The sequence below is a fragment of the Lissotriton vulgaris genome, chromosome 5 (assembly GCF_964263255.1).
Source record: "Lissotriton vulgaris chromosome 5, aLisVul1.2, whole genome shotgun sequence".
Taxonomy (NCBI): Eukaryota; Metazoa; Chordata; class Amphibia; order Caudata; family Salamandridae; genus Lissotriton; species Lissotriton vulgaris.
Window position 1 is genome coordinate 202,035,214 of NC_141693.1, and position 26,526 is coordinate 202,061,739.

General features: G+C 45.1%; 1 protein-coding gene across 1 annotated transcript in view; it reads left to right on the top strand.

Annotated features, from left to right (window-relative positions):
* ABCA2 (ATP binding cassette subfamily A member 2) overlaps positions 1–25,696 on the top strand; it is a 696,743-nt gene extending 671,047 nt beyond the window's left edge. The window contains exons 48-49 of the mRNA XM_086921159.1: positions 3,836–4,042; positions 16,151–25,696. Coding sequence (XP_086777285.1) covers positions 3,836–4,042; positions 16,151–16,186 — 243 coding nt within the window. The 3' untranslated portion in view covers positions 16,187–25,696. The remainder of the gene's footprint in view (positions 1–3,835; positions 4,043–16,150) is intronic.
* Positions 25,697–26,526: the final 830 nt, after the last annotated feature.

Below are 26,526 nucleotides of genomic sequence, written 5' to 3' on the forward strand. Positions count from 1 at the left end.
AGTAGGAGTGGTGCACATGAGAAAAAAACGTGTAATCTCTTGACGTTGGATGAAGAAACCGCCACCCATCAACCAACCCCAGCTCCGCAACCTTTTGCTGTGACAACTCAGAGAGCACACCAGTATCCGCCCTGCGAGCGCCAGAACAGTCCAACGCCCCGTCCCACACCAAATTAAAGTCCCCCATGAGGAACAAGTGCCCTTCAACAAAATCTCCCACTTTGTGCAGTAAGCTATGCAAGAACTTATTCTGGCCAGTATTGGGAAGATACATCACAACAAAAGTACAAAGCCTCCCCTGAACCAGCCCCTTCACCATCAACCAGCGGCCCTCCCTGTCCGTGCGTATCGCAACAGGCTGAAAATGCAGCGCAATACGGAAGAGGAGGGCCACCCCCCTATGCTTCGTGGATGCAGAGGATCTGTATATTAGGGGATATGCCTTATGCTTAAGACGCAGCTCATCCTTGCGTGCCAGGTGAGTCTCTTGAAGCTCCACTACATCCAATTGGTGGTCAGTTATATATTTCCATACCTTTTGCCTTTTCTGCGGAGAATTCAGCCCCTTAACATTCCACGTCCCTAAGCTAACAGGCATCGTAAGACAAAAATCAAGAACCCTCTATAGACTCCATGACATGCCCCCCTCCCTCGCCAGAAGGTCCCCTGGTCACAACCCGTACCAAAATCAAGCTCCCGTCAACCCTCCTCCCCGCAGTCCCATCCCTGAGCCCCTTGCCAAATCGCCTTGCATCTCCCACACCAACAGCACACCCCACCCTCCCGCTCACAGTCACGTGATACAATCCACAACACATCCGCGTCACCACCAACACCCCCCCTCACTCCCAACCCCAACACCCCAAACTGTCCCCCCAAGGCCCTCCCCCCCCGGAAATCCCCAAACAAACCATCAGAAGTCCAAAAGAGTCCTCCATGGGATGGCGAGGAGACATCAGCCGATGTCCCCCACAGCCCTCGTACCTGGGCGTCTTCTCACAAAGTACATACGAACCCACGGTACCTGCATTGGTGCGTCCCTCCGACGCCAGTCAAAACATTCTTCAGAAATCACGCGGCCCCGGAACCAAGCTGAGAGGCAGATAGCGTGACGGTGGCAACCGAAGCCACCGCGTCGTCCCGTTCTTGCAGGCTGATGGTCCTGTCAGGCACCCTCCTCCCCCCTTCCCCACCCACTCTGTGCCAGGAGGGGGACCGTCGCCGGCCCCTCGCAGAAGGGCTCCTATCGCCAGGGAAGTTTCCGGCTCGTCGATTCCCAGGAGATCCTTTGCTACTTGAAGGGACCTGATCTGTTCAAGCCTATTGTTCCACCGGAATATGATGCGAAACGGGTGGCCCCAAGAATAAGCGATGTTGCGCTCCCTCAAAAAAGCAGTCACAGGCCAGAACTCACGCCGTTTCCGCAGAGTGGAAGCCGCCAAATCCTGGTACAATTGCGGATGATGTCCACGAAACAGGAGAGACGGAGCCTCCCGTGCCTTCTTCAGGATGCGCTCTTTCAACTGAAAATCGTGGACGCAGACTAGGATGTCTGACGGAGGGCCCCCCCCCCGCGCCTAGGAAGACCAACCCTATGGGCCCTGTCCATTTTGACGTCAGTAATTTCTTCGTCGCCCAAAACCTGCTGGAACAGCGCCAGGACATAGCCTCTCAGATTGCCAGACTCCCCGTCCCATGGTACCGACTTGATACGGATGTTGTTCCGCCTGGAGCGGTTCTCCAGGTCCTCCGCATGGGACTGCAGGTCCAGATTCTGTTCCCTGAGACGCAGCACATCTTGTTGCAGCTGATGGACATCATTTGCCAGGTTAAGATCATGGTCCTCCAGGGTGGCCACCCTCTCGCCCACCCCATCCAGGTCTCTCCTCACCTCCCGAAGGTCCGATGCGAATTGGGACCGTAGCTCGGAGATATCTTCTTTGATGGACGCAAACAGCTCAGTCATGAATGCTTTGGTGACCGGAGCCTCATCTTCCTTCGATGCGGACGAGGAACTCGCCCCAGGGGACGGCGGGAGTTGGGAGCCCCTGGTCAGGCCATCCTTGCCATTCTTCCCCCTCCTCGGGATGCCCGCCATCTCAAGATCGATCGCGTGCGCCTCCCCAAGCCGATCGCAATCCACTGATGATCACAACCCACTGTACCAGTCGTCGTCTGCGAAGCGAAGCAACAGAGAAGGGCCTCCACACCCCTGTTCCACACCGCCGGCCTCACCGAGCCCGTCCTCAAGGCGCTGTAGCCGTTGTAGTAGGCCTGCTCCCCTTTACGGCCAGCACATCCGAGCCATCGACAGCCCCCACTAGGTCACTGTTCGTCAAGGCGGGGGCCCCCAGGCACTAGAGGACGCCCCACGAATCCGGGCCACTGCCAGTCCTCCCGCACTGTGGTGCCAAGCTCGCAGCCCAGCGCAGCTCCACTGAACAGGGCCTCACGCAAGACCTAGGCCGCAGTGGCGATTCCAGAGGGCCTCGCCCCCTCCGCTGCAACAAGCAGCCGCCTCGGAGCCCCCACGTCCGCGGAGCCCACCAGTTCTAGGCGCACTGCCCGCGTAGATCACTCGTGGCCGCAATCCTCCACCGGCCCGCTCAGATGGGGGGGCACCCCGCCTTCAACAGATCGACCCCGCCACTCGGCCAGAGCGCGGGGCCACCCCTGCGCAGATCCTGCCAAGCTTCGGCGGTTCCCTCCGCGCTCCAAACCGGGAGCCTGCGCCCCCTCCGACCTCCTCCAAGCGCTCACCTCCTTCCTCTCGGCGATTCCGCTGCTCCTCCGGGCCGCGCACACAGTAGCCGATCCGTGCTCAGCCCCCGGCTCCCCAGTCCCCGCTCCTTACAGCACCACGCGGGGGGGGGGCAATGGGGGAGATTCAGTCCCTCGGCAACTCAGCCGTCTACTTAGGCCCCGCACCAGTCATCGGGCCGACCTCCACCTCCTCTCGGTGTCCGCCTGTCTGCGCTTCCGGTTCGGCGTCCACGCCTACGCCAGTCCGGCGTCGGCCAGGCCTTCCTCCACCGCCGTTCCAAAAGCGCACCTCTCCGCACAGAACGCTCCGGGGATCGAGCGCTTCCACCAAACTGTAGCCACTGGTCACCGGTGCCCCTCTGCAGCAAAACCTCCGGTCAAGGCACGGTTCCGGGGGTGCTATTCGGTGCTTTGTCAAATTCGGCGCCGGAGGGATCGCAAAGAGCGTCTCACTCCGTCGCCATCCTACTTCAATTTCTTATTCTCATTAGCAGTAATTGCAGTGTGGATTACACTGCAAACATAACAATCCTCTGTCTTATTTGACATGCCTTATCTTTCCACCTCCCTGTTTCTTTTTGTTCTTCATCTTTCTTATTATTTTCTCCTTAATTTGCTTTTAGCTTACTTTGTGTTTTTATCCAACTTGTTTTTTAATGCCCTGTTTACCGTTTTTCCTTTTTTGTTCTTGGCAATTTTCTTTTAAATTTCCTTCTTCTGCTTCTTTACTTTATTTGCTTGTCCTTGCTTTAAATCGATTTTTCCTTTTTGGTTCTTCATTTCTTTTCTTACATTCCCTCTTCAATGTCTTTTTCTAGTTTCCTCTTTGTCATTGACATTTCATAGCCGTTTGTCCACCTCTTATTTATTTACTCCTTGTCTAATTGTTATCCTTTCCCACTTTTCACATTCCTTACTTCTTCTCACAATTTTCTAGCCAACTCACTCCATTCTCCTGACTTTTCCCAATTAACATTTCCCTTAATCTGTTTCATTCATTTATACCTCCACCTCTTCCCCAAGTGTCTCTTCCTCGCATCTCTTATGCCGTTTACTATATCTCTCCAAATAGGTGTTTGTGAACTTTGCTAAGAAACAGAGTGATAACCTGGACCAGCAGGAATCTCTCCCCAGTTGCACAGCTCAGTCTCCGTTGTCTCGTATCTTGAGTCTGCTCAGACCGCACACAACCCCCACAGAGCTGCGATCCCTGGTGGTAGAAGAATCTGAGGATCTGGAGACCGATGATGAGGGCTTAATCAGCTTTGAGGAAGAAAGGGTAAGTCAATTTGGAATGCAGCTATTTTCTTGCTGTTACACAGCCTTTCTGAGTCCTTGAAATCTAGATTGAACATAACAGCGCATGTATAAATAACGTGAAAAAAGAGGACAATAGAGTTTGGCCACAAGCCATTCATACATTAAGCATGAAGAAGGTACCAATACAAGAACATGTTTACATGAGAAGGCAACATGCCAGGGGCTTTGGGGTCCATCTCAGCTCCTAGCCTACCCCCTTGACGGAATTGTCCTTCAGATCCCAGCAGAACGTGGTCTCCTACTGTTAGGAATAGTTGCTTATCTTTTCCTCCAGAGGGGCATGTTGGGGATGCAGAAGGTGCTTAGGATTCAGCATCATAACAGATTTCTTGTGAGGCCATTCTTTCCATTGGTGGGCATCTTGCCAAGACTCCTGTAGTTAGCCAGATATACATCTGCCTAATCCTTGGCCATCCTGGAAACCTAAGCTTCTCCTCACCCTAGTTCATGGACCTCACCTTTTGTTGAGTTTCATGATTTCAGTAATGCCGCAAGCACCTTGTGATCTGTATGACCTCCTACTGATGAGTGGCTCAGAATGTCAGTGCCTCCCTGGCAGGAATTCAAAGGGAGTCCGTTATATCCCAACGGGAGTCGGGCTGTAGACTACTTTAGCTTCCTGTAAATACCTCTTGCCACCAGAACCAAGCACATATAGAAACCAGCATTTGCAATGTAATCAGTCTCGCCTTTGGGATCTTATTAGTGTTTACACATCCATTATATTATCCCATATTACTGCAATGGACTATGTGGCAGTGATTGTAAGTGTGGCAGTATATTTGGCACATGTTTGGCACTTGTTTGCTAACCAGGTTATTTACCTTGCATCTCACGATAACAAAGGCGAGAATGTCTTTGCTTTGCAAGGCTGTTAAACACCCTACAGGCTCTATAAAAACATTCAGAGCCACAGTGATAAAATATTATGGGTACTATCACGTGGTACCTCTGGATGGACAGGCCCCCGATTGGGCGATTATCAAACTGCTTACTCTTGCATCTTTTTTGAATAGTCATGCTCTGTGGCGACAATGAACAATGGACTAATTAACTGTGGCGCTGTGGAAGCTCAGAAATGACTTTTCCTTGGCTCCCTGCCTGCCCTCCTCAAGCTATGCCTCGCCGTGGTATCTCGCATTTTTTCTCCCAGCAGTGAACCTTCAAAAGCCCTTTACATGCCAGCTCAGAGACCCCGTCCGGCCACCTCTCTCCTACATGTTCCGGGGGCCCAGTGCCTTGGGGAGAGAAGTGGTACTGATTAACAGCCAAGAGAGGTGCTGCCGAACCTAATGCGTGTTACTGCCAGGCTTTGACTTCACTGCCTCAAAGAGGGCCCTGTTGCCTCAATCAGCCCTGGCTCTCTACTACTTACAAATTGACTGGTAGTTATAAGTCCGTTATTGCCCGGCATGACAATTGCGCCAAGTTGTGGTTGGCTTAATGAATGAATCAGGGCAGGTTAAGAAAGCGCACTGCCCCACAGCGCCATTTTATTGAAGTGTGCATGTTTTTTATATAGCGCGAACCGGTGCTTTAAATGCACACACACACCTCAAATAATTACAGCAGTACCCTATTAGTACCATCTTATAAGAAAAGTTTGCACTTAAAGATGGCCACTCTAATAGCGAATGTACGTAACCGACGTGCATGTTTTCTTCTGACAGCCCTTCTAGTTTCCACGTTTAACTGCAAGTAGCTTGAGTCTCTCACCTCGTTCTGAAACCAGGGCCTGGAGGGAAGGAAAAACAGCTGAGGGAGGAGAGGTGTTCAGTGTGCATGCATAAGATAGCCGTCAGCACCGCGCGAGACCAAAAAAAGAGTGTGATCACCCAGCCAATCCCACGACAAACAAGCATTTCTAATGCAATAGGACTCGTATTTACAGGAGACCTATTGCATTGGAAACGGAGGAGGGGCGTCCAAGAAGGCACAAACGGGAGGGGGGCGGAAAGTTCCGGACTACAGGAGGGGGCGGGGGGAGGAACAAAGGGCAGAAAATTGTGATGGAGTAAAGGGGCCAATAGCCAGGGAAGGATGCAAATCACAGCATGGCCGTCCGGAGGAGGGACTAACAAGCCAAAAAACCAATCAGAAGACAGCATTTGGGATGTAAGCCAATCCAAAAGATTGGCGGAGCTTAAACAAAGCTTCCCCGCTATAGTGTATACTGTATGCCTCACAAAGTGAGCAGCACATGCGCACTGCAACGCTAGGCGAGACCTAAAAACATGCATAATATACAGAAAGGGACTTTGGGTCAACCCTTTTCAGGCATTAGCATTACTAGAGTGAGCACCTTCCAAAGAGTTGGTTGATGGGCTGACCATGACATTTTGGATTGGCCCACTGCATTTCACAGATATTTCCATTTGCAAGGTAGGTAGCACACCTGAACAAACAATCTGCATTTCTGCAGGAGTGGTATCTGTATTTTGTATATGCTGTCACTGGGTGCTTGTGTTAAACTCAAAGTTCTTGAGGGCTCCCTATTCATCTGTACTCTTTGTGCTGTCAGAGCTTTACACTATGGCTGTTCTTGTATCCCTTGGTGGTCTCTTATGTGCTCTCCTGCATCTGCCAGTATCGGTAGCTGCTCCCTTGCTGAGTAGTGCCTCCAATCTTCTGCTAAGTGACATGGCTTCTATCTATGATGGGTGACTACAGCACTTGGAAACTGCACAGCAGAGGCATATTAAAAGATAGGAGGGCAAAATGTCAGTCCAGTGGAACGGAATGGAATGGAAGGGAAGGAGTCTGTCAAATAGTCTGAAGGCATACTTCTCCAACAAAATTAGTTCAAACCAGGCTACCCAGATAGTTTTCGAAGGGGTCACAATCCTATAGAGGTAGTCCCACCAGATCGAACTGGGATTTTGGACGAATAAAACATGCCTAAGTGAATTCCAACCAAAGAAGGCGAGAACTGGCAGCAGAAAAGGCAAAAGGGAAAGATATGAAAGGAACTCTAAGCAATAATCTAACCACTGTAAATAGTAAATGCAGAGACCCGCCAAGACCCTTGCTCTCTTAAACCCAAAACTTTTTAGTATGGGCAATGTGAAGAACATGCGTGAAAGAACAGATTTGCAACTAAACCACTAGACAAATGTCTCAATAATGGAATCAATGTTTCATTGAGAGGCGGTGTCACCAGAGTCTAATTTCTCCATACCACGAGACAAAGGTAGAATGTTCTAGCTCACCATCTGCAGAAGGAACATTAGAAGGGGAAGCAAATATGAGAACACTGCCTCAAGGAAACCATAATTTAGAGTCCACTCGGAAGGTTAATATGAAAAAATCAACACCAAGTAGTACCTTAAAAAAATGTTCCACACAGGAGGAAATAGAGCACCTACATGGGCCTTTGCTAAGAAAATGTAGTTTTGTAAATTACATGCAGGACAGGACATAGCAGTGTGCCAAAACACTTCAGGGACGAAATTACAGGATGTGAAGGGTACAAGGGACTTACAAACAACCAGGAAGTCAAATCAGAAAAGACAAACCACATCCAAACGAGAAGCAGAGAGCAAAAGAGATATGGGAAATACAGGCACAACAAAGAAATAAGTATGGGAAATAAAATGTGAAACCAATTAGACCCTGTGATTAGGGGAAGGACACACGACAAGTAAACTCTGCCCTGAAAAGAGTATTGCAAAAAGAACAATTGATGGACAGAATGCAGAACAATGTCATACATTCACCCCAGTACAGAGATCTGGGCCTAAATCCATCGTTTTGTTTTGCTCACCATGCCATTCCAGTTTGGACCCAGCCATATGCAAATCAGTCTTGACCCTGCGCCCAATGGGAACAGTCCAGCCTGATTCGGCAATTCTATCTGAGAGATATGCTGTATTCAAATTCACCCTCATAGGTCAGGCTAACCAAACAGGCCATTTTAGCAAATGATTCAGTCTTGTAAGTGGAGTCGAAGAAGGATGTTTGCTTGCACCCTTTCTTTTTTCACTACAACAAAATATCTACACAGTGAAGTCTAGAAGGCAAGCATTGACATCCCAGCAATTGAAGGCTTTTACGTCACTGCCATCTTATACACCAACAACTCTATTCTAATTACCAGGACAATAAAGGGTCTTCAAATGCAGCTCTTGGCAGTAGAGAAGTACCGTCAAGAAATGAATTCAAAGTAAATGCAGAAAAAACATAGAAATGATCTTTAGAAAAAATAGAAATTCTTGTGATTTCTTCAAAATTAGTAACATACGACTGAAAGAAGTGAAAACATTCCCATACCTAGGGCTGTCGATTTCTAACTACCTTAATGGAATACGACTATTCAGATAGTCCTACACAAATCAGTACCAACCATTAGTGCCATCTGTAAAATGTCAGCAACCATGGAAATTACTTTTCGCAAAACAGCGACTGAGCCATCCAGGGCGAGGTATTTTGCCAAATAGCCTACGCCACCGAGTTATGTGCATTGGACAAATTAACATGAAAAATAGAAACAAACCCACGAAAGAAAGTTTTGGAAGTCTTTCCGCATGTTACCAACCAATTTTTCCCACAGAGACACTGGAAACAGATGTCAGCTTCTTCTCAATCCAGGGAATATGCAAAACTGCACCAATGGAATATGGTATGGAGAGGTCAAGAGTCTGGAAACAATCTAGCCCGCCTAGTGAGAAAACGTTAAACTTAGTAACAAATCAAACTGTGCAAAATGATAGCTCGAAGAAAGCAAGAGGTTGGGCTTTGATATCTCAACAAGAAATCCTGCACTACAAATGTAAACAAAACAGATGAGTAAGACAATCAATAAAATACTTACCACACTAGAAATAGAAACGAAACTGAAACCTCTCGAGTCATTTCGGCCAAGCGGACAAGCCCTTCTTTTTGACCCGTCTTTGGTTGTTCAGCCTTATTTAACACACCTGCTAAATCAGAGGGAAAGTAGACATTTTTGCTCCAGCGCGAAGTGGCTTGCTACCTCTTACTGCGGTCCAAGGAAAAGGAAGCAAGTAAGCAGCTCTGACACCTGCATGTGTGAGAGAACTGAAGACATGAGCCACTTCCTGCTCTACTGTCTCCTCTACACTAGGGTGGAGGCTACACCTTAAAATGTTTGCTTAACAGGGGAGTACTAGACAGTGACGAGGACCGCATCTTTTTCCTGCTGATCGACATCTGAGAAGAAACAACCAAGTAAATGGGAAGATAAAAGCTGGGAACTCAGAGAAAAGCATCTGAAAAATGGTGTTCAGGAAGAAATAACTATGCCACTTCCATATAAATATCTATATATACAGAGGCGAAGGAAGACCTCCGGACGGATTAAGCATGCACTTTTCTCTTGTAAATATTTTTTATTTAGCATTTTTTAAATATAATGTTATAATATACTAGCAGCCCGTCCCGACGTTGTCCTGGTATGAATTGCTGCCGGCCATTAGTATATTGTTTTGTAGGATTTCGTTTTGATAGCATTTCTCATCTGTGACGGACCTGTGAAACGCTCCGATTGACAGTGCACTGCTGATGCACTTAAGAGTGCGCGTTCAGTAGTGTGTGAACTCGAGTTTCCCTACTTTATTTTTCCTTGCAATATTATATAGCGCGAATTCGGCAACATGGCATGAGCACAATTTACATTACAGAAGAACACATTCATTTGTGGTAGGCACAGGGAGACAAAGCGATTTGCCTGGAATCACAAGATGTTGAGCTGATGCCGAGATTCAAACGTAGCTCCCCAGCTCTAAAGTTCGCAATTCTAGAACTTGTGGCGGGAGGTGTGTCTAAAAGTGTATGTCGGTGCTGGCCATCAATGAGAGAGACCTGTGCATTTTTCAAATGGGTGGTGAAAAAATATGAGTATGTTGCTGGAGAAGTGGGCGACCGTGCCACCAATGTACTTACCGGGGGAGGGTAAACACCCATTATTCCGCAACTTTCTTGCCGCATACCATCACTCCGCATATTTTCATTACGAAAGTACCATGACTCCGAAATGCCATTATAACGCATGGCATTACATTTAATATGCTTTTACCACGCATACATTTACAACGAAATTCGTTTGTAAATGCATGAATGGTAAAAGCATGTTTTTTAAAATGTTTGGATACGGTAAGTATGGGTATGGGTATGGGTATAGGGATATATGTTTTGGGGTACTGTGGTATGTTTTGGGGTGTTTGGGTATTTTAAGGGTTCAGATATAGTTTTGGGTTTTGGGGTACAGGGGTATTTTTAGGGTTCAGGGCTAGGTTTGGGTTTTGGGGTACAGGGGTATTTTTAGGGTTCAGGGCTAGGTTTGGGGTTTGGGGTAGGTTTGGGTTTAGGGGTACAGGGGTATTTTAAGGGTTCAGGGCTAGGTTTGGGGGGTACAAGGGTATTTTTAGGGTTCAGGGGTAGGTTTGGGTTTAGGGGTACATGGGTATTTTAAGGGTTCAGGGCTAGGTTTGGGGGCACAGGGGTATCTTAGGGTTCAGGGGTAGGTTTGGGTTTTGGGGTACAGTTGTATTTTTAGGGTTCAGGGCTTGAGGGGTATTTTTAGGGTTCAGGGCTAGGTTTGGGTTTTGGGGGTACTGGGGTATTTTTAGGGTTATGGGGTAGGTTTGGGGTACAGGGGTATTTTTAGGGTTCAGGACTAGGTTTGGGTTTTGGGGTACAGTGGTATTTTTAGGGTTAGGTTTGGAAGTACAGGGGTATTTTTAGGGTTCAGGGGTTGGTTTGGGTTTTGGGGTACAAGGGTATTTTTAGGGTTCAGGGGTAGGTTTGGGTTTAGGGGTACATGGGTATTTTAAGGGTTCAGGGCTAGGTTTGGGGGCACAGGGGTATCTTAGGGTTCAGGGGTAGGTTTGGGTTTTGGGGTACAGTGGTATTTTTTGGGTCCAGGGCTTGGTTTGGGGTAGAGGGGTATTTTTAGGGTTCAGGGCTAGGTTTGGGTTTTGGGGGGTACTGGGGTATTTTTAGGGTTATGGGGTAGGTTTGGGGTACAGGGGTATTTTTAGGGTTCAGGGCTAAGTTTGGGTTTTGGGGTACAGTGGCATTTTTAGGGTTAGGTTTGGGAGTACAGGGGTATTTTTAGGGTTCAGGGGTAGGTTTGGGTTTTGAGGTACAGGGTATATTTATAGGGTTAAGATGGGTTAGTGTTTAAGGGTGTTGGGGTATTTTAAGGAGTAAGGGTGGGTTATGATTATGGGGTGCTGGGGTATTTAATGGGAGCAGGGTGGGATTAGCACACTATATGAGACATGGCATTAAGGACGGAACGTACCACACGCCCCCAGCGTTTGTCACACCCCCAGCACACGCCCACAGCACAACGCAGACACGCCCACAAGGGACTACTTTGCTGGCACGGTTCTTTTACCTTTTAAATGTATATGGTGGGCATCTGCATAGCCTATGTGTCCTTCTGCTGCAACTGCCCTTTCCAACGCTGAATAATCTCACTCTCTCCTATCCTGTGATCACCCCTTGTATCTGGTCTGACCATTACTTGATCGACACAGTGATCACAGTCAGAGGTTGCATTAAGGTCCCTCCCATGGCCGGTGGGACTGCCCGTAAATGGAGCACACTTGACTCTCAGGCATTCCTCTCATTCTTGGCTGAGACTCGTCCTTCGTTATCTAAAACTGCGACTGTCCACACTCTGGAGGAAGATCTTACTGGCTGGATCATCAAAGCCAGTGATCGCTTTGCCCCTCCCTCCAGCTTCCCCCGTTCCCGGCACATTAAGGCCCACAAGTGGTTCAACTCCACCCTGAAAGCTCAGCAACTCGAACTGTGCCTAACGGAGCGTAGGTGGAGACGCAATTATCTGCCCATCGACAGAGAGCTATACATCGCTGCGAGAAAAAAATATAAAGATGCTATTATTGCAGCAAAAGCTCTTCACATCTCTGAAAGAATTCTCACTGCTCATAACAAATCTCAGGAGATCTTTTCAATCGTGAGGGAGCTTACGTCTGATGCAAGGACCCTTCCTTCTCAGACCCCGACGCAAGAATCTTGTAATGCCTTAAATAATTTCTTTATTGAAAAAATTGCCAAGATCAAGAATACGATTCCTTCAGTCCTTCCTGATGATATGCCAGCTTCCCCCCCTGAAAACCCGCTCTCCTTGCTTTCTTTCCCTGCCCTTGACCCCAGCACTCTGGCAAAACTTGTTGCTCGAGTCAAATCTGGCTCTCCTAATGATTGCTGTCCCCCCTCTGTCTTTCGCGACATCTGCCTGTCCATGCCGGACTGCATCTTGCCTTTATTAAACGCCTCATTGGAGGCAGGAGTAGTACCTAATTCCTTCAAGGAGGCTATCCTTGTGCCCTTACTAAAGAAGCCTGGAGCTGACCCGGACGATCTCGCCAACTATCGGCCTATCTCCCTCCTGCCCTACCTATCCAAACTCCTGGAGGCACATGTTACTAGCTGCCTATCTGAATTCATCGAGCGTTCCAACTTTCTCGAACCTAATCAGGCTGGGTTCAGACCAGCCCATTCCACCGAGGCTGTGATTCTTGGCAGTCATGGATACGCTTAGGGCTAATGCCGATAAAGGGACATCACAGGCGCTCGTTTTATTGGATCTGTCGGCTGCGTTTGACACGGTGGACCACAGCATCCTTATCCACCGTGCCGAGCAAGCCGGCATCCGAGGCCTGGCCTCTGCTTGGCTCAAATCCTTCTTGTCGGGCAGAATGCAGGCGGTCCGGCTTGGTCCCTTCACAGCCGCACAGGTCCCATCCATCTGCGGAGTGCCTCAGGGATCGTCCCTGTCCCCTCTGCTTTTTAATCTCTATCTTCAGCCGCTCATTTTTTCCTTGAAGAGGTGGAATATCACCGTATTCAACTATGCAGACGATCTGCAAATCATTTTCCCGCTTAACACCCCCAATGCAGCCCTCGATTGTCAAGGAGTGATGCTACACATCCAACATTGGATGAACTCCCACCAGCTTAAATTGAACCCGGGGAAGACTGAGTTAATCCTTCCAGGAAACTGGGGCCCACAGTTCTGGCCAACTGAGCTCGGCTCCCCGCCCATCCCGGCTAAGTCAGCAAAGAGCCTCGGGGTCATAATTGACTCGGAGCTCTCTCTTAAGCCTCAGGTTGGCGCGGTTGTGTCCTCATGTATGTTCCAGCTCAGAAAAATCAGGAAAGTTTCCCATCTCCTGACACCAGAGGCCCTGATACAAGTCCTGATTGCCCTGGTGCTCTCCCGCCTGGATTTTTCAAACTCCCTGTACTACGGCCTACCTAAATTCCTCCTTAATAGGCTCCAGATTGTACTGAACCAAGCAGCAAGGCTGGCCTATAAAACCCCGAAGTGGCAATCCGCGAGACCACTGCTTCACAGACTCCACTGGTTGCCGGTGGAGCAGAGGACTGCATTTAAGATCGGCTGCCTGACCTTCAAAGCTGTGTTCGGGACCTCCCCTGCCTTTCTCAAATCACTGGTCATTCCTTACCGTCCGGTACGCAATCTTCGTTCCTCCCATCGCCTTTTGCTAGCTGTCCCTGCTACCAAACAAAAAAAAAACGGCGGTCGCAGATTTGCCTACCTTGCCCCCGCCTTCTGGAACCAGTTGCCTCTCCCTCTTAAATCTGCCAATTCCCTTCTGGCTTTCAGAAAACTCCTGAAAACTCACCTCTTCACACAGACTGGCTAGACCCCCGTCTCTTCATCTCATTGGCACTCAGCCAGCGCCAGGAAACCTTTCGGTGTCAGTGCGCTATACAAGAATCCCCTAAGATAAGATAAGATTGGGTGTTTTGATTGGTGCTGAGGTTCCTGAGATTACCCGCCTCAAAGGTTTGGGCTCTCTCTTTATTATATTAGTATGGATTTGATACTTTGTATTGTCTCTGTGCAAAAGGCAGCTTTGGATGCTGAAAGCACCTGTTACAAAAATACGTCTTTACATGGTGTGCGCATTGCCTGGAAGTACCACCTGTGCCAGGAGTAGTAGAAGTAACAGGACTTCCAGTCACAAAGCAGGATTGAAGTACAAACACCGCTATACCCATTTGTATGTAGCCTTGTTTACATGTATTAGAATATTAAAGTCAGACCTATTGGCTTTGCCATTGCTTGTTTATATTTTATTCTACTAAAGTTTTTTATTTTTTCCCCTACAACCCTGTTTCACCGAAGGGTATTGCAGCGCCGTCCAGGAGGGGAGCTGAGAGTTCGGTAGAGGGCGCAATGAGAATACAGACTACAGTTTTGCAAAACAAACCGAGCAAGGAAATGAGGGTAGATAGGGAAGAGCGGCCTGGTTTGGGAGTGGGCATGGGTCTAAATGGGTATTTTGTGAAGAGTCTTGAGTCCTTGTTGAAAGGAAGAAGCATGTTCGGGGACTTTCATATTTGAATAAGGAAATGATTCCAGTTGGTGGGGTAGAACTGGAAAAAGACTGTCTTTGAGCTAGTGATCTTATGATTTTGGGGGGTTCAAGCAAGAGTGAATCCTTGCTACAGGACGTTCTGGAAGCCAGTGAAAATCTCGAAGTATTGGCAAGTTGTGGTTGAGTTTTCTTTGAACCGAGATGAGGTGAGCTGTGGAATGAAGAACTGCCTTAAGTAGGATTAGGATGTTGACAAGCCGGATCGATCGATCTATCTATCTATCTATCTAGATCTATCTATATCGATCTATCTATCTATCTATCTCTCTCTGTCTCGTTCTCTCTCACTCCCAATCTGTCTTGCATGCTCTCTCTGTCTCACTCCCTCTCTGTCTCGTTTGCACTCTCTCGCTCTCCGTCTTGCTCTCCCTGTCTCTGTCCGTTTCTCTCTCTATCTCTCTTTATATTAGACACTTGTAATCACCACTATGTAGTTTTAGTTAGGACCTAGTTACCACAGGAAATAGATTTTATGTTTTGCTAATAACTTTGGTGCCATTGACAAATCTTCACGAAACTTTCCCAAAAAACAAAGTTCATTCACCTAAGCTCCTTTATGGAAAGTTCTGGGGTGATTCATTAAGTGGGGACCGAGGAAAAGGGCAGGTCCTTGAAATTTCCATATGACTTGTAGACCACGTCACAGCTAAAACAACTGAACAGAATTAAACCAAGTTTACCCAGGAAGCATGCTTTTTTTTGATTTGGTGTAAATCCGTTCAGTAGTGTTTCTGGAACTAAGGTTCAGAATGTGTAAATATATCTGGACCTTTGTGCTGACATTTTAAAATTCAAGCCTTCTGATTGGCTGGATGCAATATAAAAATGAATGTTACTGAGGCCGTAACGGGACTCTGGGACTTGATCCCCTGTCTTGAAAATGTTTTGAAAAGGACATACGGGGACAGGGAGGGATATTGTTATCCCCTAGCCTTTCTGGCCTCCCACCACTGCTGTCACTCGGTAAACAGCCTTTACAACAAAACTTTTACAACGCACTACCATTACAACGCTGTCATTACAACGCAAACCATTACAACGCATTGCGCTGGGGGGCGCTCTAGGATAGGGAATAAGTTTAATTTTCTATCCAACACCTTCCCTAGTGTCCACGGGGACTGGAGTTGGAATAGAAAATTAAACTTTTCACTATCCAGCACCTCTAAGCGCTATGCATTGTAAAGGTATGCGATGTAAAAACCGCGTTGTAAAGGCAGGCGTTGTAATAGCCTGCGTTGTAACGTCATACATCCCTGTCACTCATCCCCCCCCATGCCCTGCTGCAGACCTAATTGTATACATAAATGTGTCGTATAATTACAAACGAATGCTATGTACTGGCACCTATTTCCTGACTTGTGGTAAAGCACCTATACCATTAGGTAATATAAAAGTAATATGGAAAATCACATGAAATTGAGAAAAAAACACCAATCCCTTGCAAAGTTGTTTAACACCTTCTTTAAGAGACCAATGCTTTTTGAAGCTTTAGGGCATCAGTTGTAAGTAATACGGTTAATAAAATGTCTCCGTTGCAGGTGATGGGAGATTGAAATAGGAGTAACTCTATAACCCTTCAGTTCTAGTAGAGCTTGCTGTGCATAGGTATAGTGCTTTAGCATGAATAATAATTTAACTGTGCCAATGTTTCTCTTTTTCTCATGCAGGCTCAGTTGTCCTTCAACACGGATACGCTTTGCTAAAATCCTTTGGAGTGGATGCAAGGGTTTTGGCTATACCCATGCCCAGTCATTCCTACTGTCGCATCTGCCTCCTTGCCAACCAGACAATGACATTTAAAGGCAAGTCTACCAAGGTATTGTGACTCCGCTCCAAAGACATACCAGGCTTGCCTTCAGAAGCTGCTGGACGATTACGCCAGTGCCACCTATACAGTCCCAGACTGGGGCCGCACATGTTCCCATCTTTCTAGAGGCAGCAGGGCTCTTGAAAGATGTCCAGTTATTGGGTCTGTATCTGGCTTAAAGGTGGTGCTTCATGCCATTTTTTTTGTCCACGTGAGCTTCTGGTTTGCCGTTGAACAGGCCAGCTTCTGGGGTGGTTTCAAGGAAAAAAATACTGTTCATGAAACCTTAAAGGAGTCATCAGTCCTGCAGAGCTGAACTGTCTCCATTTGTGCCAAGCGCCCTTCGGGGGGCCCTGCTTCAAGCAGACGGGGAGGGTTGGAAGTGTTTGGGGGGGTGGGGGGAGTTTATTGACTGAAGTTTAGGGACCTGGCATGCATTGGCCAATTTCTTCAGTTTCTCTGTGGAGAAGATCATTGGTTTGTGCCTCACTGGCGGATATTTTTTACTTGAGTACGCATGGCATCCCGAGCCTATCGAGGCTCCTGCATCCTTTCGCGATATGAAGAGAACAATTGGAAATGAAACATGGAACCTTTAAATGGAGAGGATTTATGAGACTTGGCAGCTTCACAAACTGAAGGATTCTGTGGGAAAGGAAAGCAAACTGTTTTCTCTTTAGTTCTTTTGTGTTTCTTTCTGTGTGCTCAGGAATTCCTTCAGCAAAGTTGATTAATTTTTCTGTAACCGGGTAATATGCTGATCATTAGGGACCAACCAGACTGGATGGCATAAAAGAGGCCTTCTACAATAAATGTATTAGGAAGATGTGCAGGGAGACCAACTATCGAGCCACCCCATGGATACCCTTCTATGGTATGGGGTACAAGACAAATACACGTCCGTCTGTAGACCCAGAGGGGGCAAAGAGTGGTTGAAGTAGGGAAAACTCGGCACAACCCTATATCAATTCCGGATTTCAGCAAAAGTAGGGATCTGGCTTTTTTAAAGAAAGGATGTGATAAAATGGATATTTCCTGGATCCCTTTTGTGATACTAGGGAGCCATATTGTGAGGTGAGACAGCTCTGTTGTGAAGTGTAGTTTCTGGTGTGGCAAGAGAGAAGGATGAGTTCTACACAGAGAGAGAGAGAGAGAGATGTGCATCTGAAGTGAGAAATCCCTAATGTGAAATAAGAAAAAGCCCTACTATGAGACATTAAGGGAGTCGTCTTTTGCTAATCTGGGAAGACCTTAATGTGTGCCATATGGTATGTGGAGAAAGCCTAGATCTGGGGTTGGGCTGCCTGTTCGGCTATGTCAACAGAGATTTGTGATGTGCAAGGGAGCCCTTTTGTTAAGTCATTTAGATTGTGAATACTACACATCGGTTCACCACTCTGTTTCAAAACAAGTGTCTTCTCTGGACTTTGATCAACATATGGAGTGGCTTCACCTAGTTAGCAATAGAAATGGCCATGGCGTCTCATTTTTTTGTAGAGTATCTTAAGTTCTTGATTCTAACCCATCTGCACTATTGTCAGGCTTCAGTTGTTGCCTTCAAAGGTTATGTCCCCTCACACTGATATCCGAAGATTCCATTCTAACCCAGGCCAAAGTACTTAATATAGTAAATAACCTGGGCCTTCCACTGTTTCAGCTAGAAATCATTATTCTCGACTGATTCAGCGATGGCGATCTGGGACATTGCCCCAACACTCACTTGTGTTGAGATATTGCTTCAGAACCCTCCTATTTTCTGCATATTCTCCAGTTACATAGTTTCTGATACATTGTGTTCTCTTGCAAAAACTGATAGTATATTTGAAAAATCTGCCTCATCTTTTCCCTTCTCACCTCAATTCTTTTTTTATTTCCGACCACCTTTTCCTCTTTTCCTTTTCTCCCACATTTAAAACCAGCTGGTAAATGTTCCTCCCATTTGCTAATTCAGTGCGTTATTTGTAACATATCTGCCACCATTTAAGGGGACACCATGAAACTTCACAATACATATTACACATACGTGGGTTGATTTACAAGAACTACTAAGGGAGAAAAAGCACAAAATATCAGTTTACTAGACAGCTGCCACATCAAAGACCATGTGGACACAATGGTGTCAGCATTTGCCCTTCTACCCACTGATGCTGTGGCACCACTCTTAAGGACAGTACTTGAAGGCTGTGTGTTCACGCCTTGAGCGTATATTGTTGAAGTGACTGCAGCTTGACACTTTAGGTGTACTAGCACATGCATAGTCCTGAAACCCCAGATAGGTGATCTAAGCACCTCACTTCAACCTAAACAGCGGGCTGTTTCTCTTAGAGTGGAGAACCTCTTTTGTCACCTTGAAAGGTGTTACAGGTCTGTGCATCTCTTATGCTTTTATTGTCCCTTTTGGAGCTATTCTCCTGAGCTTAGTGCTTCATCTTGTGCCATGGGTTTAATGCCCAAGATCACACTAGATACTTGAATAGCAATGTGACACTTTGGGTGCCCAGGAAGTGGCTTGCTGCTTATTACCTGCAGGTTGCCAGTCGGATGGGTTTCCGATCTCGGCCATACAATTCTACAGTATTATCGCATTTCGCTGTGAAAATTGTTTGGCACTGGTGGTTGCATTTGCTCTGTGCTATTTCAGCTTCTTCATTGTGTTTTTGCCACTGTATGAGAAAAAAGAATCTCACCTCGGCACAGTAGGGTGATCATTTAGCCTTTTGCTTACCTTATCAGGGGATTGTGTGCTTTCGCCACCTGTGATTGTAGCTGTGGTGTTCCCCACATTTATTAGGATCTTCATCAGATTTGTAGTAACTTCTTATCCTGGTCTGCTAGGTTAATGCTCCTTTCTCACAGATACAGCAGTATTGTATATTTCCATGCGGGTCCACTTATGCAACTTTCCTTTTTCACCTCTACAACTGCACACATGAGTTTGAATAGTTTGCAATGAGTTGTTGTTCCTGTTTGTTGCTGGAGTGGCATGTGTACTTTCCTTGAGATGCTTGGACACCAGCATTCTTTTCTACTTGTTTGTGGTAAACCGTGACCCTTGAAGTGCTTAGTTGTCAGTTTTTCTTCCTCGCTGTTTGCTTGTTCTGCGTACTTCACAATCAAGGCGCTCAGTGCATGGTTTCAGTTTTCGTTTTGCATTCCTTTTGTCGGTAAGTTGACATACAGCCACAAGTTACTTCCATCGTCAGCAAAGGTTCCTCCGATCTGTTTTCTTTGCTGATTGAATTCTGCTGCATGCTTATTTTCTTTGCTTGATATTTTCACAGCCCTTGTGTGTCAGCATAAATGTTGCATCCCTGAGGTGGTTTGGCTGTCTTTCGGTTCACATTGCCTTGACAAACTTTAAACATTGATAATCTGTTTGGTTTCCAAATACTGTTTGGCAGTTTCCATTTTCCGATTGGGCTGCCAGAAGCACTTAAGCTTTGTAATTTGTGCTCATTCCTTCGAGCTGTACGTGTTCAGTTTGGTTATGTTGCCTTGTGAGCACCTCTCGTTTTTTGTGACTATGTTGTCCTTTTCATTTATCTTATGTGCGGGTACCTAGCATTGTACGGTCATCTCCTTAAATTCCCATGATATACAATCCAGCATATTCCTTTTGTAGCTGACTCCCAGTATTGGGAAATGTTAGTTTCCTTTTTTATTGTTTTTGCTCTGCTTGTCCTGACTCACTAGTTCTTGCTTCTCATATGCTTATTTACAATGAAAGATAGAGCGCATTTATCTTCTCACTCTCCATAACCAGCGTACTTGTCGTGTGTTAGCCTCCTTGTGCATATACTGTCATTGCCACCTTCGAAAAATTGGTGGGTTGCATCCTACTAGTTCTTCTTCACATTATTTTTGGCTCATGCATTCTAGTTCTTTTTATAGGACTTCCTACACACTGAGTTTCTCTAGAGTTAGACTCATTCTCATGAGCTTACGATTCTTGGCCACCTTTATACATATGTTGATCCCTGTTTCTTAATCTCCTTCACTCTGTTCTTCTCTCTCTCTCTCCGCCTCTCTCTCTCCCTCAGTTGCTCGTTACCTCCTGCTCTCCTTTTGCACATCCACTTTGTCCTGTTCCCCTCCCTTCCTTTTATTTCCCCACCTCTTTCTCCCTGTCTTTTTCCGCTCTCATCTTTTCTTCCCACTCCCTCCTCACTACCCTTCTTTTCCTCCTTTTTCTTTTCTCTCTTCACTTGTTGCTCTCTGTCTCCCTTTGTTCTCCTTTCTCCTTCTCTTCCTTCTGCTTCTAGTCACTTCGCTGCTATTACCCCCTTTTACTCTATTCCTCTTTCATAGTCTGCTCTCTCCTTTCTCTGCCCCTTTTCTCATCTCCTCTTTCACTTCGTCTCTATCCTTTGTTCCCACTCTTTCTCTTTCTTCTGCCACTTTATTTCTTCATCTTTCTTACCCTCCGTACTTATTTTGTCTGTCCTCTCTCATTTCTTCTTTCTTTATCTCCCTCTTTCTTCTCTCTTCTCCAAAGCTGCCTTTCTTTTTCTTTCTCATCCTCGCTTCTCTGTCTCCATTTGTCTATCTCTCTCACTTTTTGTTTCTTACCTGTATCTCTCCTCTTTGCTTGACTCGCTTCTCCTACCTTCTTACTTTCTTTGACATCTTTCTTTCACGCTTTCTCCTCGCTCTCTCTCTTTATCTCTCATGTCCTCTTTTTTTCTTTCTCTCTGTCTCCTATCTTGGCATATGTTTTGATGGTTCATGCCTCCCCAGTGTTGTCACTGTTTTTTCTCCATATGGGAGTTCCACCCACCACCATCTTGTTTTGTTCTGCTGTGTCTCTGCTGCCAAATGATGACCCACAGGTGGTTTAGTTGGGTTTGTCAATCTCTGCTTTTTCTGCAATATGTTGTTAAGACTCCACTTCTGAGTTCTCAGACTAGGTTCCTCTAATTGCACAGCTTTGTGTGGCTTTGCTTTCATAGTTTCTTACAGTGGTTGTTCTCACTTTACTTTACCAATCACACAAACTGTGATTTCCCAAACAAAGTTTATGTATCGTGTCCCATGGTATGAAATCTGTAAGGAAGTAATTCCAAAAGAGCTACTTTACATATATGATCAGGTTTAGCCACCTACCAGCCTTTTTGCTTGCTTCTTTAATCATTGTGTTTTCACATGTTAGATATGTAGATTGGCATGTACAGTAGTTTTCGCCTTGTGGGATTCTTTCAAATCCCGTATTGCATGCCTTATCCCATGCCCATGTTTTGCAGCCAGTGATCTCTATTCTTTTGTGTTGGGCTTCTGATAAAATTGAACCCCTTCCAATTGGGGTTCCATCACTGCGCGCAAAATCTGCAATCTGTGCGACTCTGGCATATCTTTTTGCCACTGGTCTTTTTAGGACATCTTACTTGCAGCATATGTCCAAAGATTGTTTCTGTTGTCCCTGATTCCTCATTCCTGCCTCCTTAATGGGCTGACTTAAAGTAAGTCACATTTTTTCACTTTTACAGCCTTGGGTAAAATGTTGGGTTTGGCCCTTGCCTTGCTGCCTGCCACCTCACTTCTTTCATGTGCCCATGGGATTAGGGCAGTAGCATTGGGATTAGGGCAGTAACATTTTAATGCCGCCTCTCCTTTTCATGAGCTCTGGTCAGATTGGTTCAACCTTTGCTTCCACCATTCCTACCACCTTTCCTGCATTTGAGTTCCTTGGATTTTGTCGCTGCTTATTCGCTCAGTGGCAGTCACATGACTTATGTTTCCCTTGATTCTGACTCCTAGGATTTGGGCAGTATCTTCACTCCTACTTTCCTTGATTTGGTGATCTCCGTGGATTTGAATAGTAACTTTGGTGGCATTTTGCTTGCTTTTCATAAACAGGCATTTGGCCAATAACCTACTTGCCCCCTCTTATGTCAATCAGTTCTGAGTATCTGGGCTGCATTTTTCTTTTATTTTCATATGCTCATAAATGTAGGACAAAACCTGTGCTGACACTTCTTTTAATGAACTTCTGGTTTCGGGGTTGCCACTCTTCTGGCTTTGTTGCACAAGCCTTTCCTACTCTACTGATAATAATGTATTCCTCACATTACACGTTGATGTTATTTTACTCTTTTGTACTCATTTGGTGTTTTTCCTGGCCATGCTTGTCCCAAAGCCTTTTTCGCAATGATCACTATGTTCATGTAGTCTTCTTACTTTGGACAGTTGTCCCAAACCCACCTCTGGTTCAATTCATCATTCAAATTGGACTATATGGTGAAACAGCTGGGTTCTTGCCCACGACCTCCTCATCACCAATGATTTAGTCAATTGATGTTATGTCCTTTATAAAAAATGTATCCATAACAAGTTAAACAAAAATGAAAAGTGACCTTAATGGACATGGATGGAGTCTTGGAACTAGAGTGTGTTTCCTCTTTTGTAGTGCTTTGGTATAGGGTATGGGGAAATGCTACCTTGTTGGAGAGTTTTATGAAAGAAAATAAGGTCTTACAATGGTGTCTCCTTTCCTCTTGCTTCATTTTCTCTGGCCCTGTATGTTTGCGTACCTTTTTTCACTGTCATTCTTTATTCTGTCATACAGTACATTTTCTATCTGTTATTTTAAGTTGCATTAATTCTTTCTTCTGCTTTTTTTATAGTCCTTTGTGTTTCTGTGTTGCAAGGTCCTATCTTGTTCCCCCCCGTGTTTTACCTTTTTCATTTTTGTTTTTACATATTTTTGCTCTAATTTAATATGGTTTCCTTAATAGCTTTCATATTCTCCTACAGGTTTAATTCCTTACACATACCTTAACTTTTTGTTCTTCTAATTTGTTTCACAGTTATTGTTTTCAATACTTTTCTTTTGCTGATCCAGTCTTTTTTCTGCATTCTACTGTATAATCTCTGATATGCCATCCTTACATTTCCAAAATCTCAATGCAGATAAAGGGTCCAAATTCCTCATTTAACCCTGCAGAACAAGTTCCATAGTCCTTGAATGTGTGTCCGTTAAATAAGTTTCCCTTTGATCTTTGGCATTGCCACCTCATAGAGGACTTTATTCTTGAGACAGCATAGCGAAATAAATGCCATGGTCATTAGCAGCTTTTTACATAATGGTGATTTATTTTCATCCTGAACAGATCCCATGGTTATGCCTTGATGTGCTTTTACTCCTTGCCCATCATTTACTGTCTGAATGGTAGCCAAGATCATTATTCATTTTTGGCAGTAACTGTCTGCTACTCAAGCTATGAGCTGGAATCCCAGAGAACACCTTGCAAGATGGCCTCCACTGAAGAACTTAACAACTTGAATCTTTTGTCTAAATTGCACTTTATGTACATTCTAAACCTCTAAAAATTAACCTATTAAACAGTCTATTTCTGATGCTCTAATAATATAAAGTTGGAATGTATATATCCTTATTGTCATTATTTGTAATGCTATTATTCCTTGTACATTTTTTGAGATTATTGGACAATTTTGTTCTTGTACATGATTGTTTGGAGTGAGGCACATGAAACGTATAGACCTGTCCATGACCACCAACAGCAGTTTGTCAAATGGCACTTTAACTGGTCGCTACGCAAATGTTGGTCATTCACCATACTAATTATGCCATCACGGTGACTAACTTTAAGAAAGTCTAAACTTTACAAATGTACTTTCAAAATCTGTGGAGTTTTCCTTTTTATATGTTAATTTCTTTCAAATCCTGGCCTATTTTCGTTTGTAATTTCATTAAAAATCTTACCCCCTAAGACTTCCATCATGCACCCCATTTTAAGAGCATTTTCCCAAAATATGAACTAAGTTGTGACATAGTGGGCATTCATGATTTCTGAAATACTTCTACATTTCCACTTAACACCTTTTAGGTGCCAGTTAATGATTCTTGGAATTATTCACTGACTATCTGAAATACCCAAAGTAAATTAGATAGATGTCGCCATACCCTTTTAGCTTTCAGAGCAATTCTTCCTAAAATAACTGTGTAAGGTTGCTGCCTTATTGGGCTCCAGGGTAGATGAAGGCAGTTTTCATTGTTGCAGTTTCAAGGATAACACAGGAGGAGCTCACCTGTTTGCCTTGGGAAAACAAGTCGCTGACTTATCAGTTTTGGACTTACCGCTTCAGGGAAGCTAAGGAGAGAACGTTCAGATGTTTTTATTAACCTGTGGAAACTGCTACAATTTAAAGTTAACAAAAAATTCCCTTTGAGGAGTAGTGACTGTAACTAAGATCAAGGGTTTGAAAAAAGGGATAAGTCACATGGGAGCATAATGTCTACTTTTAGATATACTGTACAATCCCATGAAGAAGAGTTATCTTCTTTTAGCCAACAAGGGCTGTACCATAAGTAAATGTAACTCATTATATCATCATGAGTGGTGTCCTGGTAATTTGTCATGAATCTGGCCCTCCTCAACCTGTGTTGGAAACCCTTCTCCTAAAAGGGCAACCTAAACAAAATCATTTTGGCACGCCTGGTGTTTGCATGCAGCCAAGTGACCCTGACCTCCTTGCGGTTTGTGATCATGAACAAGTTACCATTCTCCAGAGCCTCAGTCTTCTACTAATGGATTACTACTGATACTTCTGGCATTGTATATTTACATTATTATTAAAGACTAATGCTGTATATATACTTGTATAGCTATGTATCTTATGTTCTCCTTCACAAATGGGCGATGTGTATGGTTATTTGCAACGTGGAGAGAGGTGTGTTGTGGAAGCAACACCAGGTGCTTTCAAAATCAAGGGAACTATTGTAAATTAAATTATTTAATAAAAACATATAGTAAGCCAATCTGTTTACTATAAGCTGAGGCTTATGAATGTTGCAAAAAATTATATATCCAAAAATGGGCATTTTCTGTGTTGTGCTTTCTGATATGTCATCCGATTCGTGCCTCGTCCTCATGACCAGTTTTCATTGTGTTTGAATGGCATTGCTCAGCGGAGCATAGTCTGCAAAAATAGCAGATCCTTCACCGTGAAAACTGGACTGTCGCGTGGTATGCGCAAACCAATGGCCTTGGAGAAGGTTGGATCCTGTGGGAGGTCTTATTTCTTGACCTGTAGACTGCTGCTGGAACGTTCCGTCAGGTTACCCTGGACTTTAACGTAGTTGCATCTGTTTTATTGAAGTTTGACCTTCTTCGTTGCTTTGGTTTGTGTGTCTAGAAAGTTATTACTTTCTTCTGAAGGTTGCCGGCAGACAAAGCAAAGGTCTTATAGCAGAGACCTGCTAGCTTTTGTAGCTGGAAGGATGTGCTGCGGCTCCACTTACAATGCACGTTCAACAAGTTTTCTCCCCTGAAATGGTTTTATAGACTCCCTTTTGATTTCCTGTTTTGAAGTTCTTTATGTGCTGCCCTTGTACCTTGTGTTTCAGTTGTGCAGCTGCTGTTGAAGTAATAAAGCCTGTTTTTGTGAATCAGTGTGTTGTGTTTTTTAGGCACCTGGCTCTCCAACCTTGTGATTTGTGATTTAATTGTGATAGAAATGTTATAAAAATTGCAAGTGCAGATGCAAACGTTTGCCCACCATCCTAAATTCCATGCTGATATGTTTGGTGAAAGCAGGGATAGCTGTCTTCCAAAGGACACTCTATTTACAAACTATAAGTGATGGAAGGATGGGGTGTTTCTGAAGGTCTACCTAGCCACAGTACGCTGCACCTTGATAGGCATGTTGAGAAAAGGCTTGTATATTGTACTCCTACGAATGGACAAAATGGCTGTCCTCCTAGCTGGTGGAAACTTATCTCTGTTTTAAGACCTTCTGTCTGTATTTTTCATTGTAGTAGACTGTTTATTTGTGAATGTTCCCATGCTATATCTACCCTATCAAGACATTTCTATATTAATTGCAAACATCAATCTTTGTGGAAGAACAGATCTAGCAGGTGTCATTTCGCCATCCTATTTCCAGATACATCAAGAATTCTGTATTCCTTTGAGATGACCAACCTCATGACATACACTCTGATGGATTTATATGTTCAGTAATATCCAACTCTAGAAGTAAAACCAACAATAAACGAGAAGGAGCAAGAATATCAAACTAATAATCATTCAAACATTTGCTCGTGAATGGAAGAAATGATCTGATCCAGTCCTGGACGAGGCACTCAGAACCGCTGCTACTCCTTTAATCAAGCTGCCCTGCATAAAACCTGCAAATCTGATACTACTAGCCGCAGATTCAATAACGTAGAATATTCCCCAGGCGTGAGACTGGACCCGGAAAACTTTCTTGCCCAGC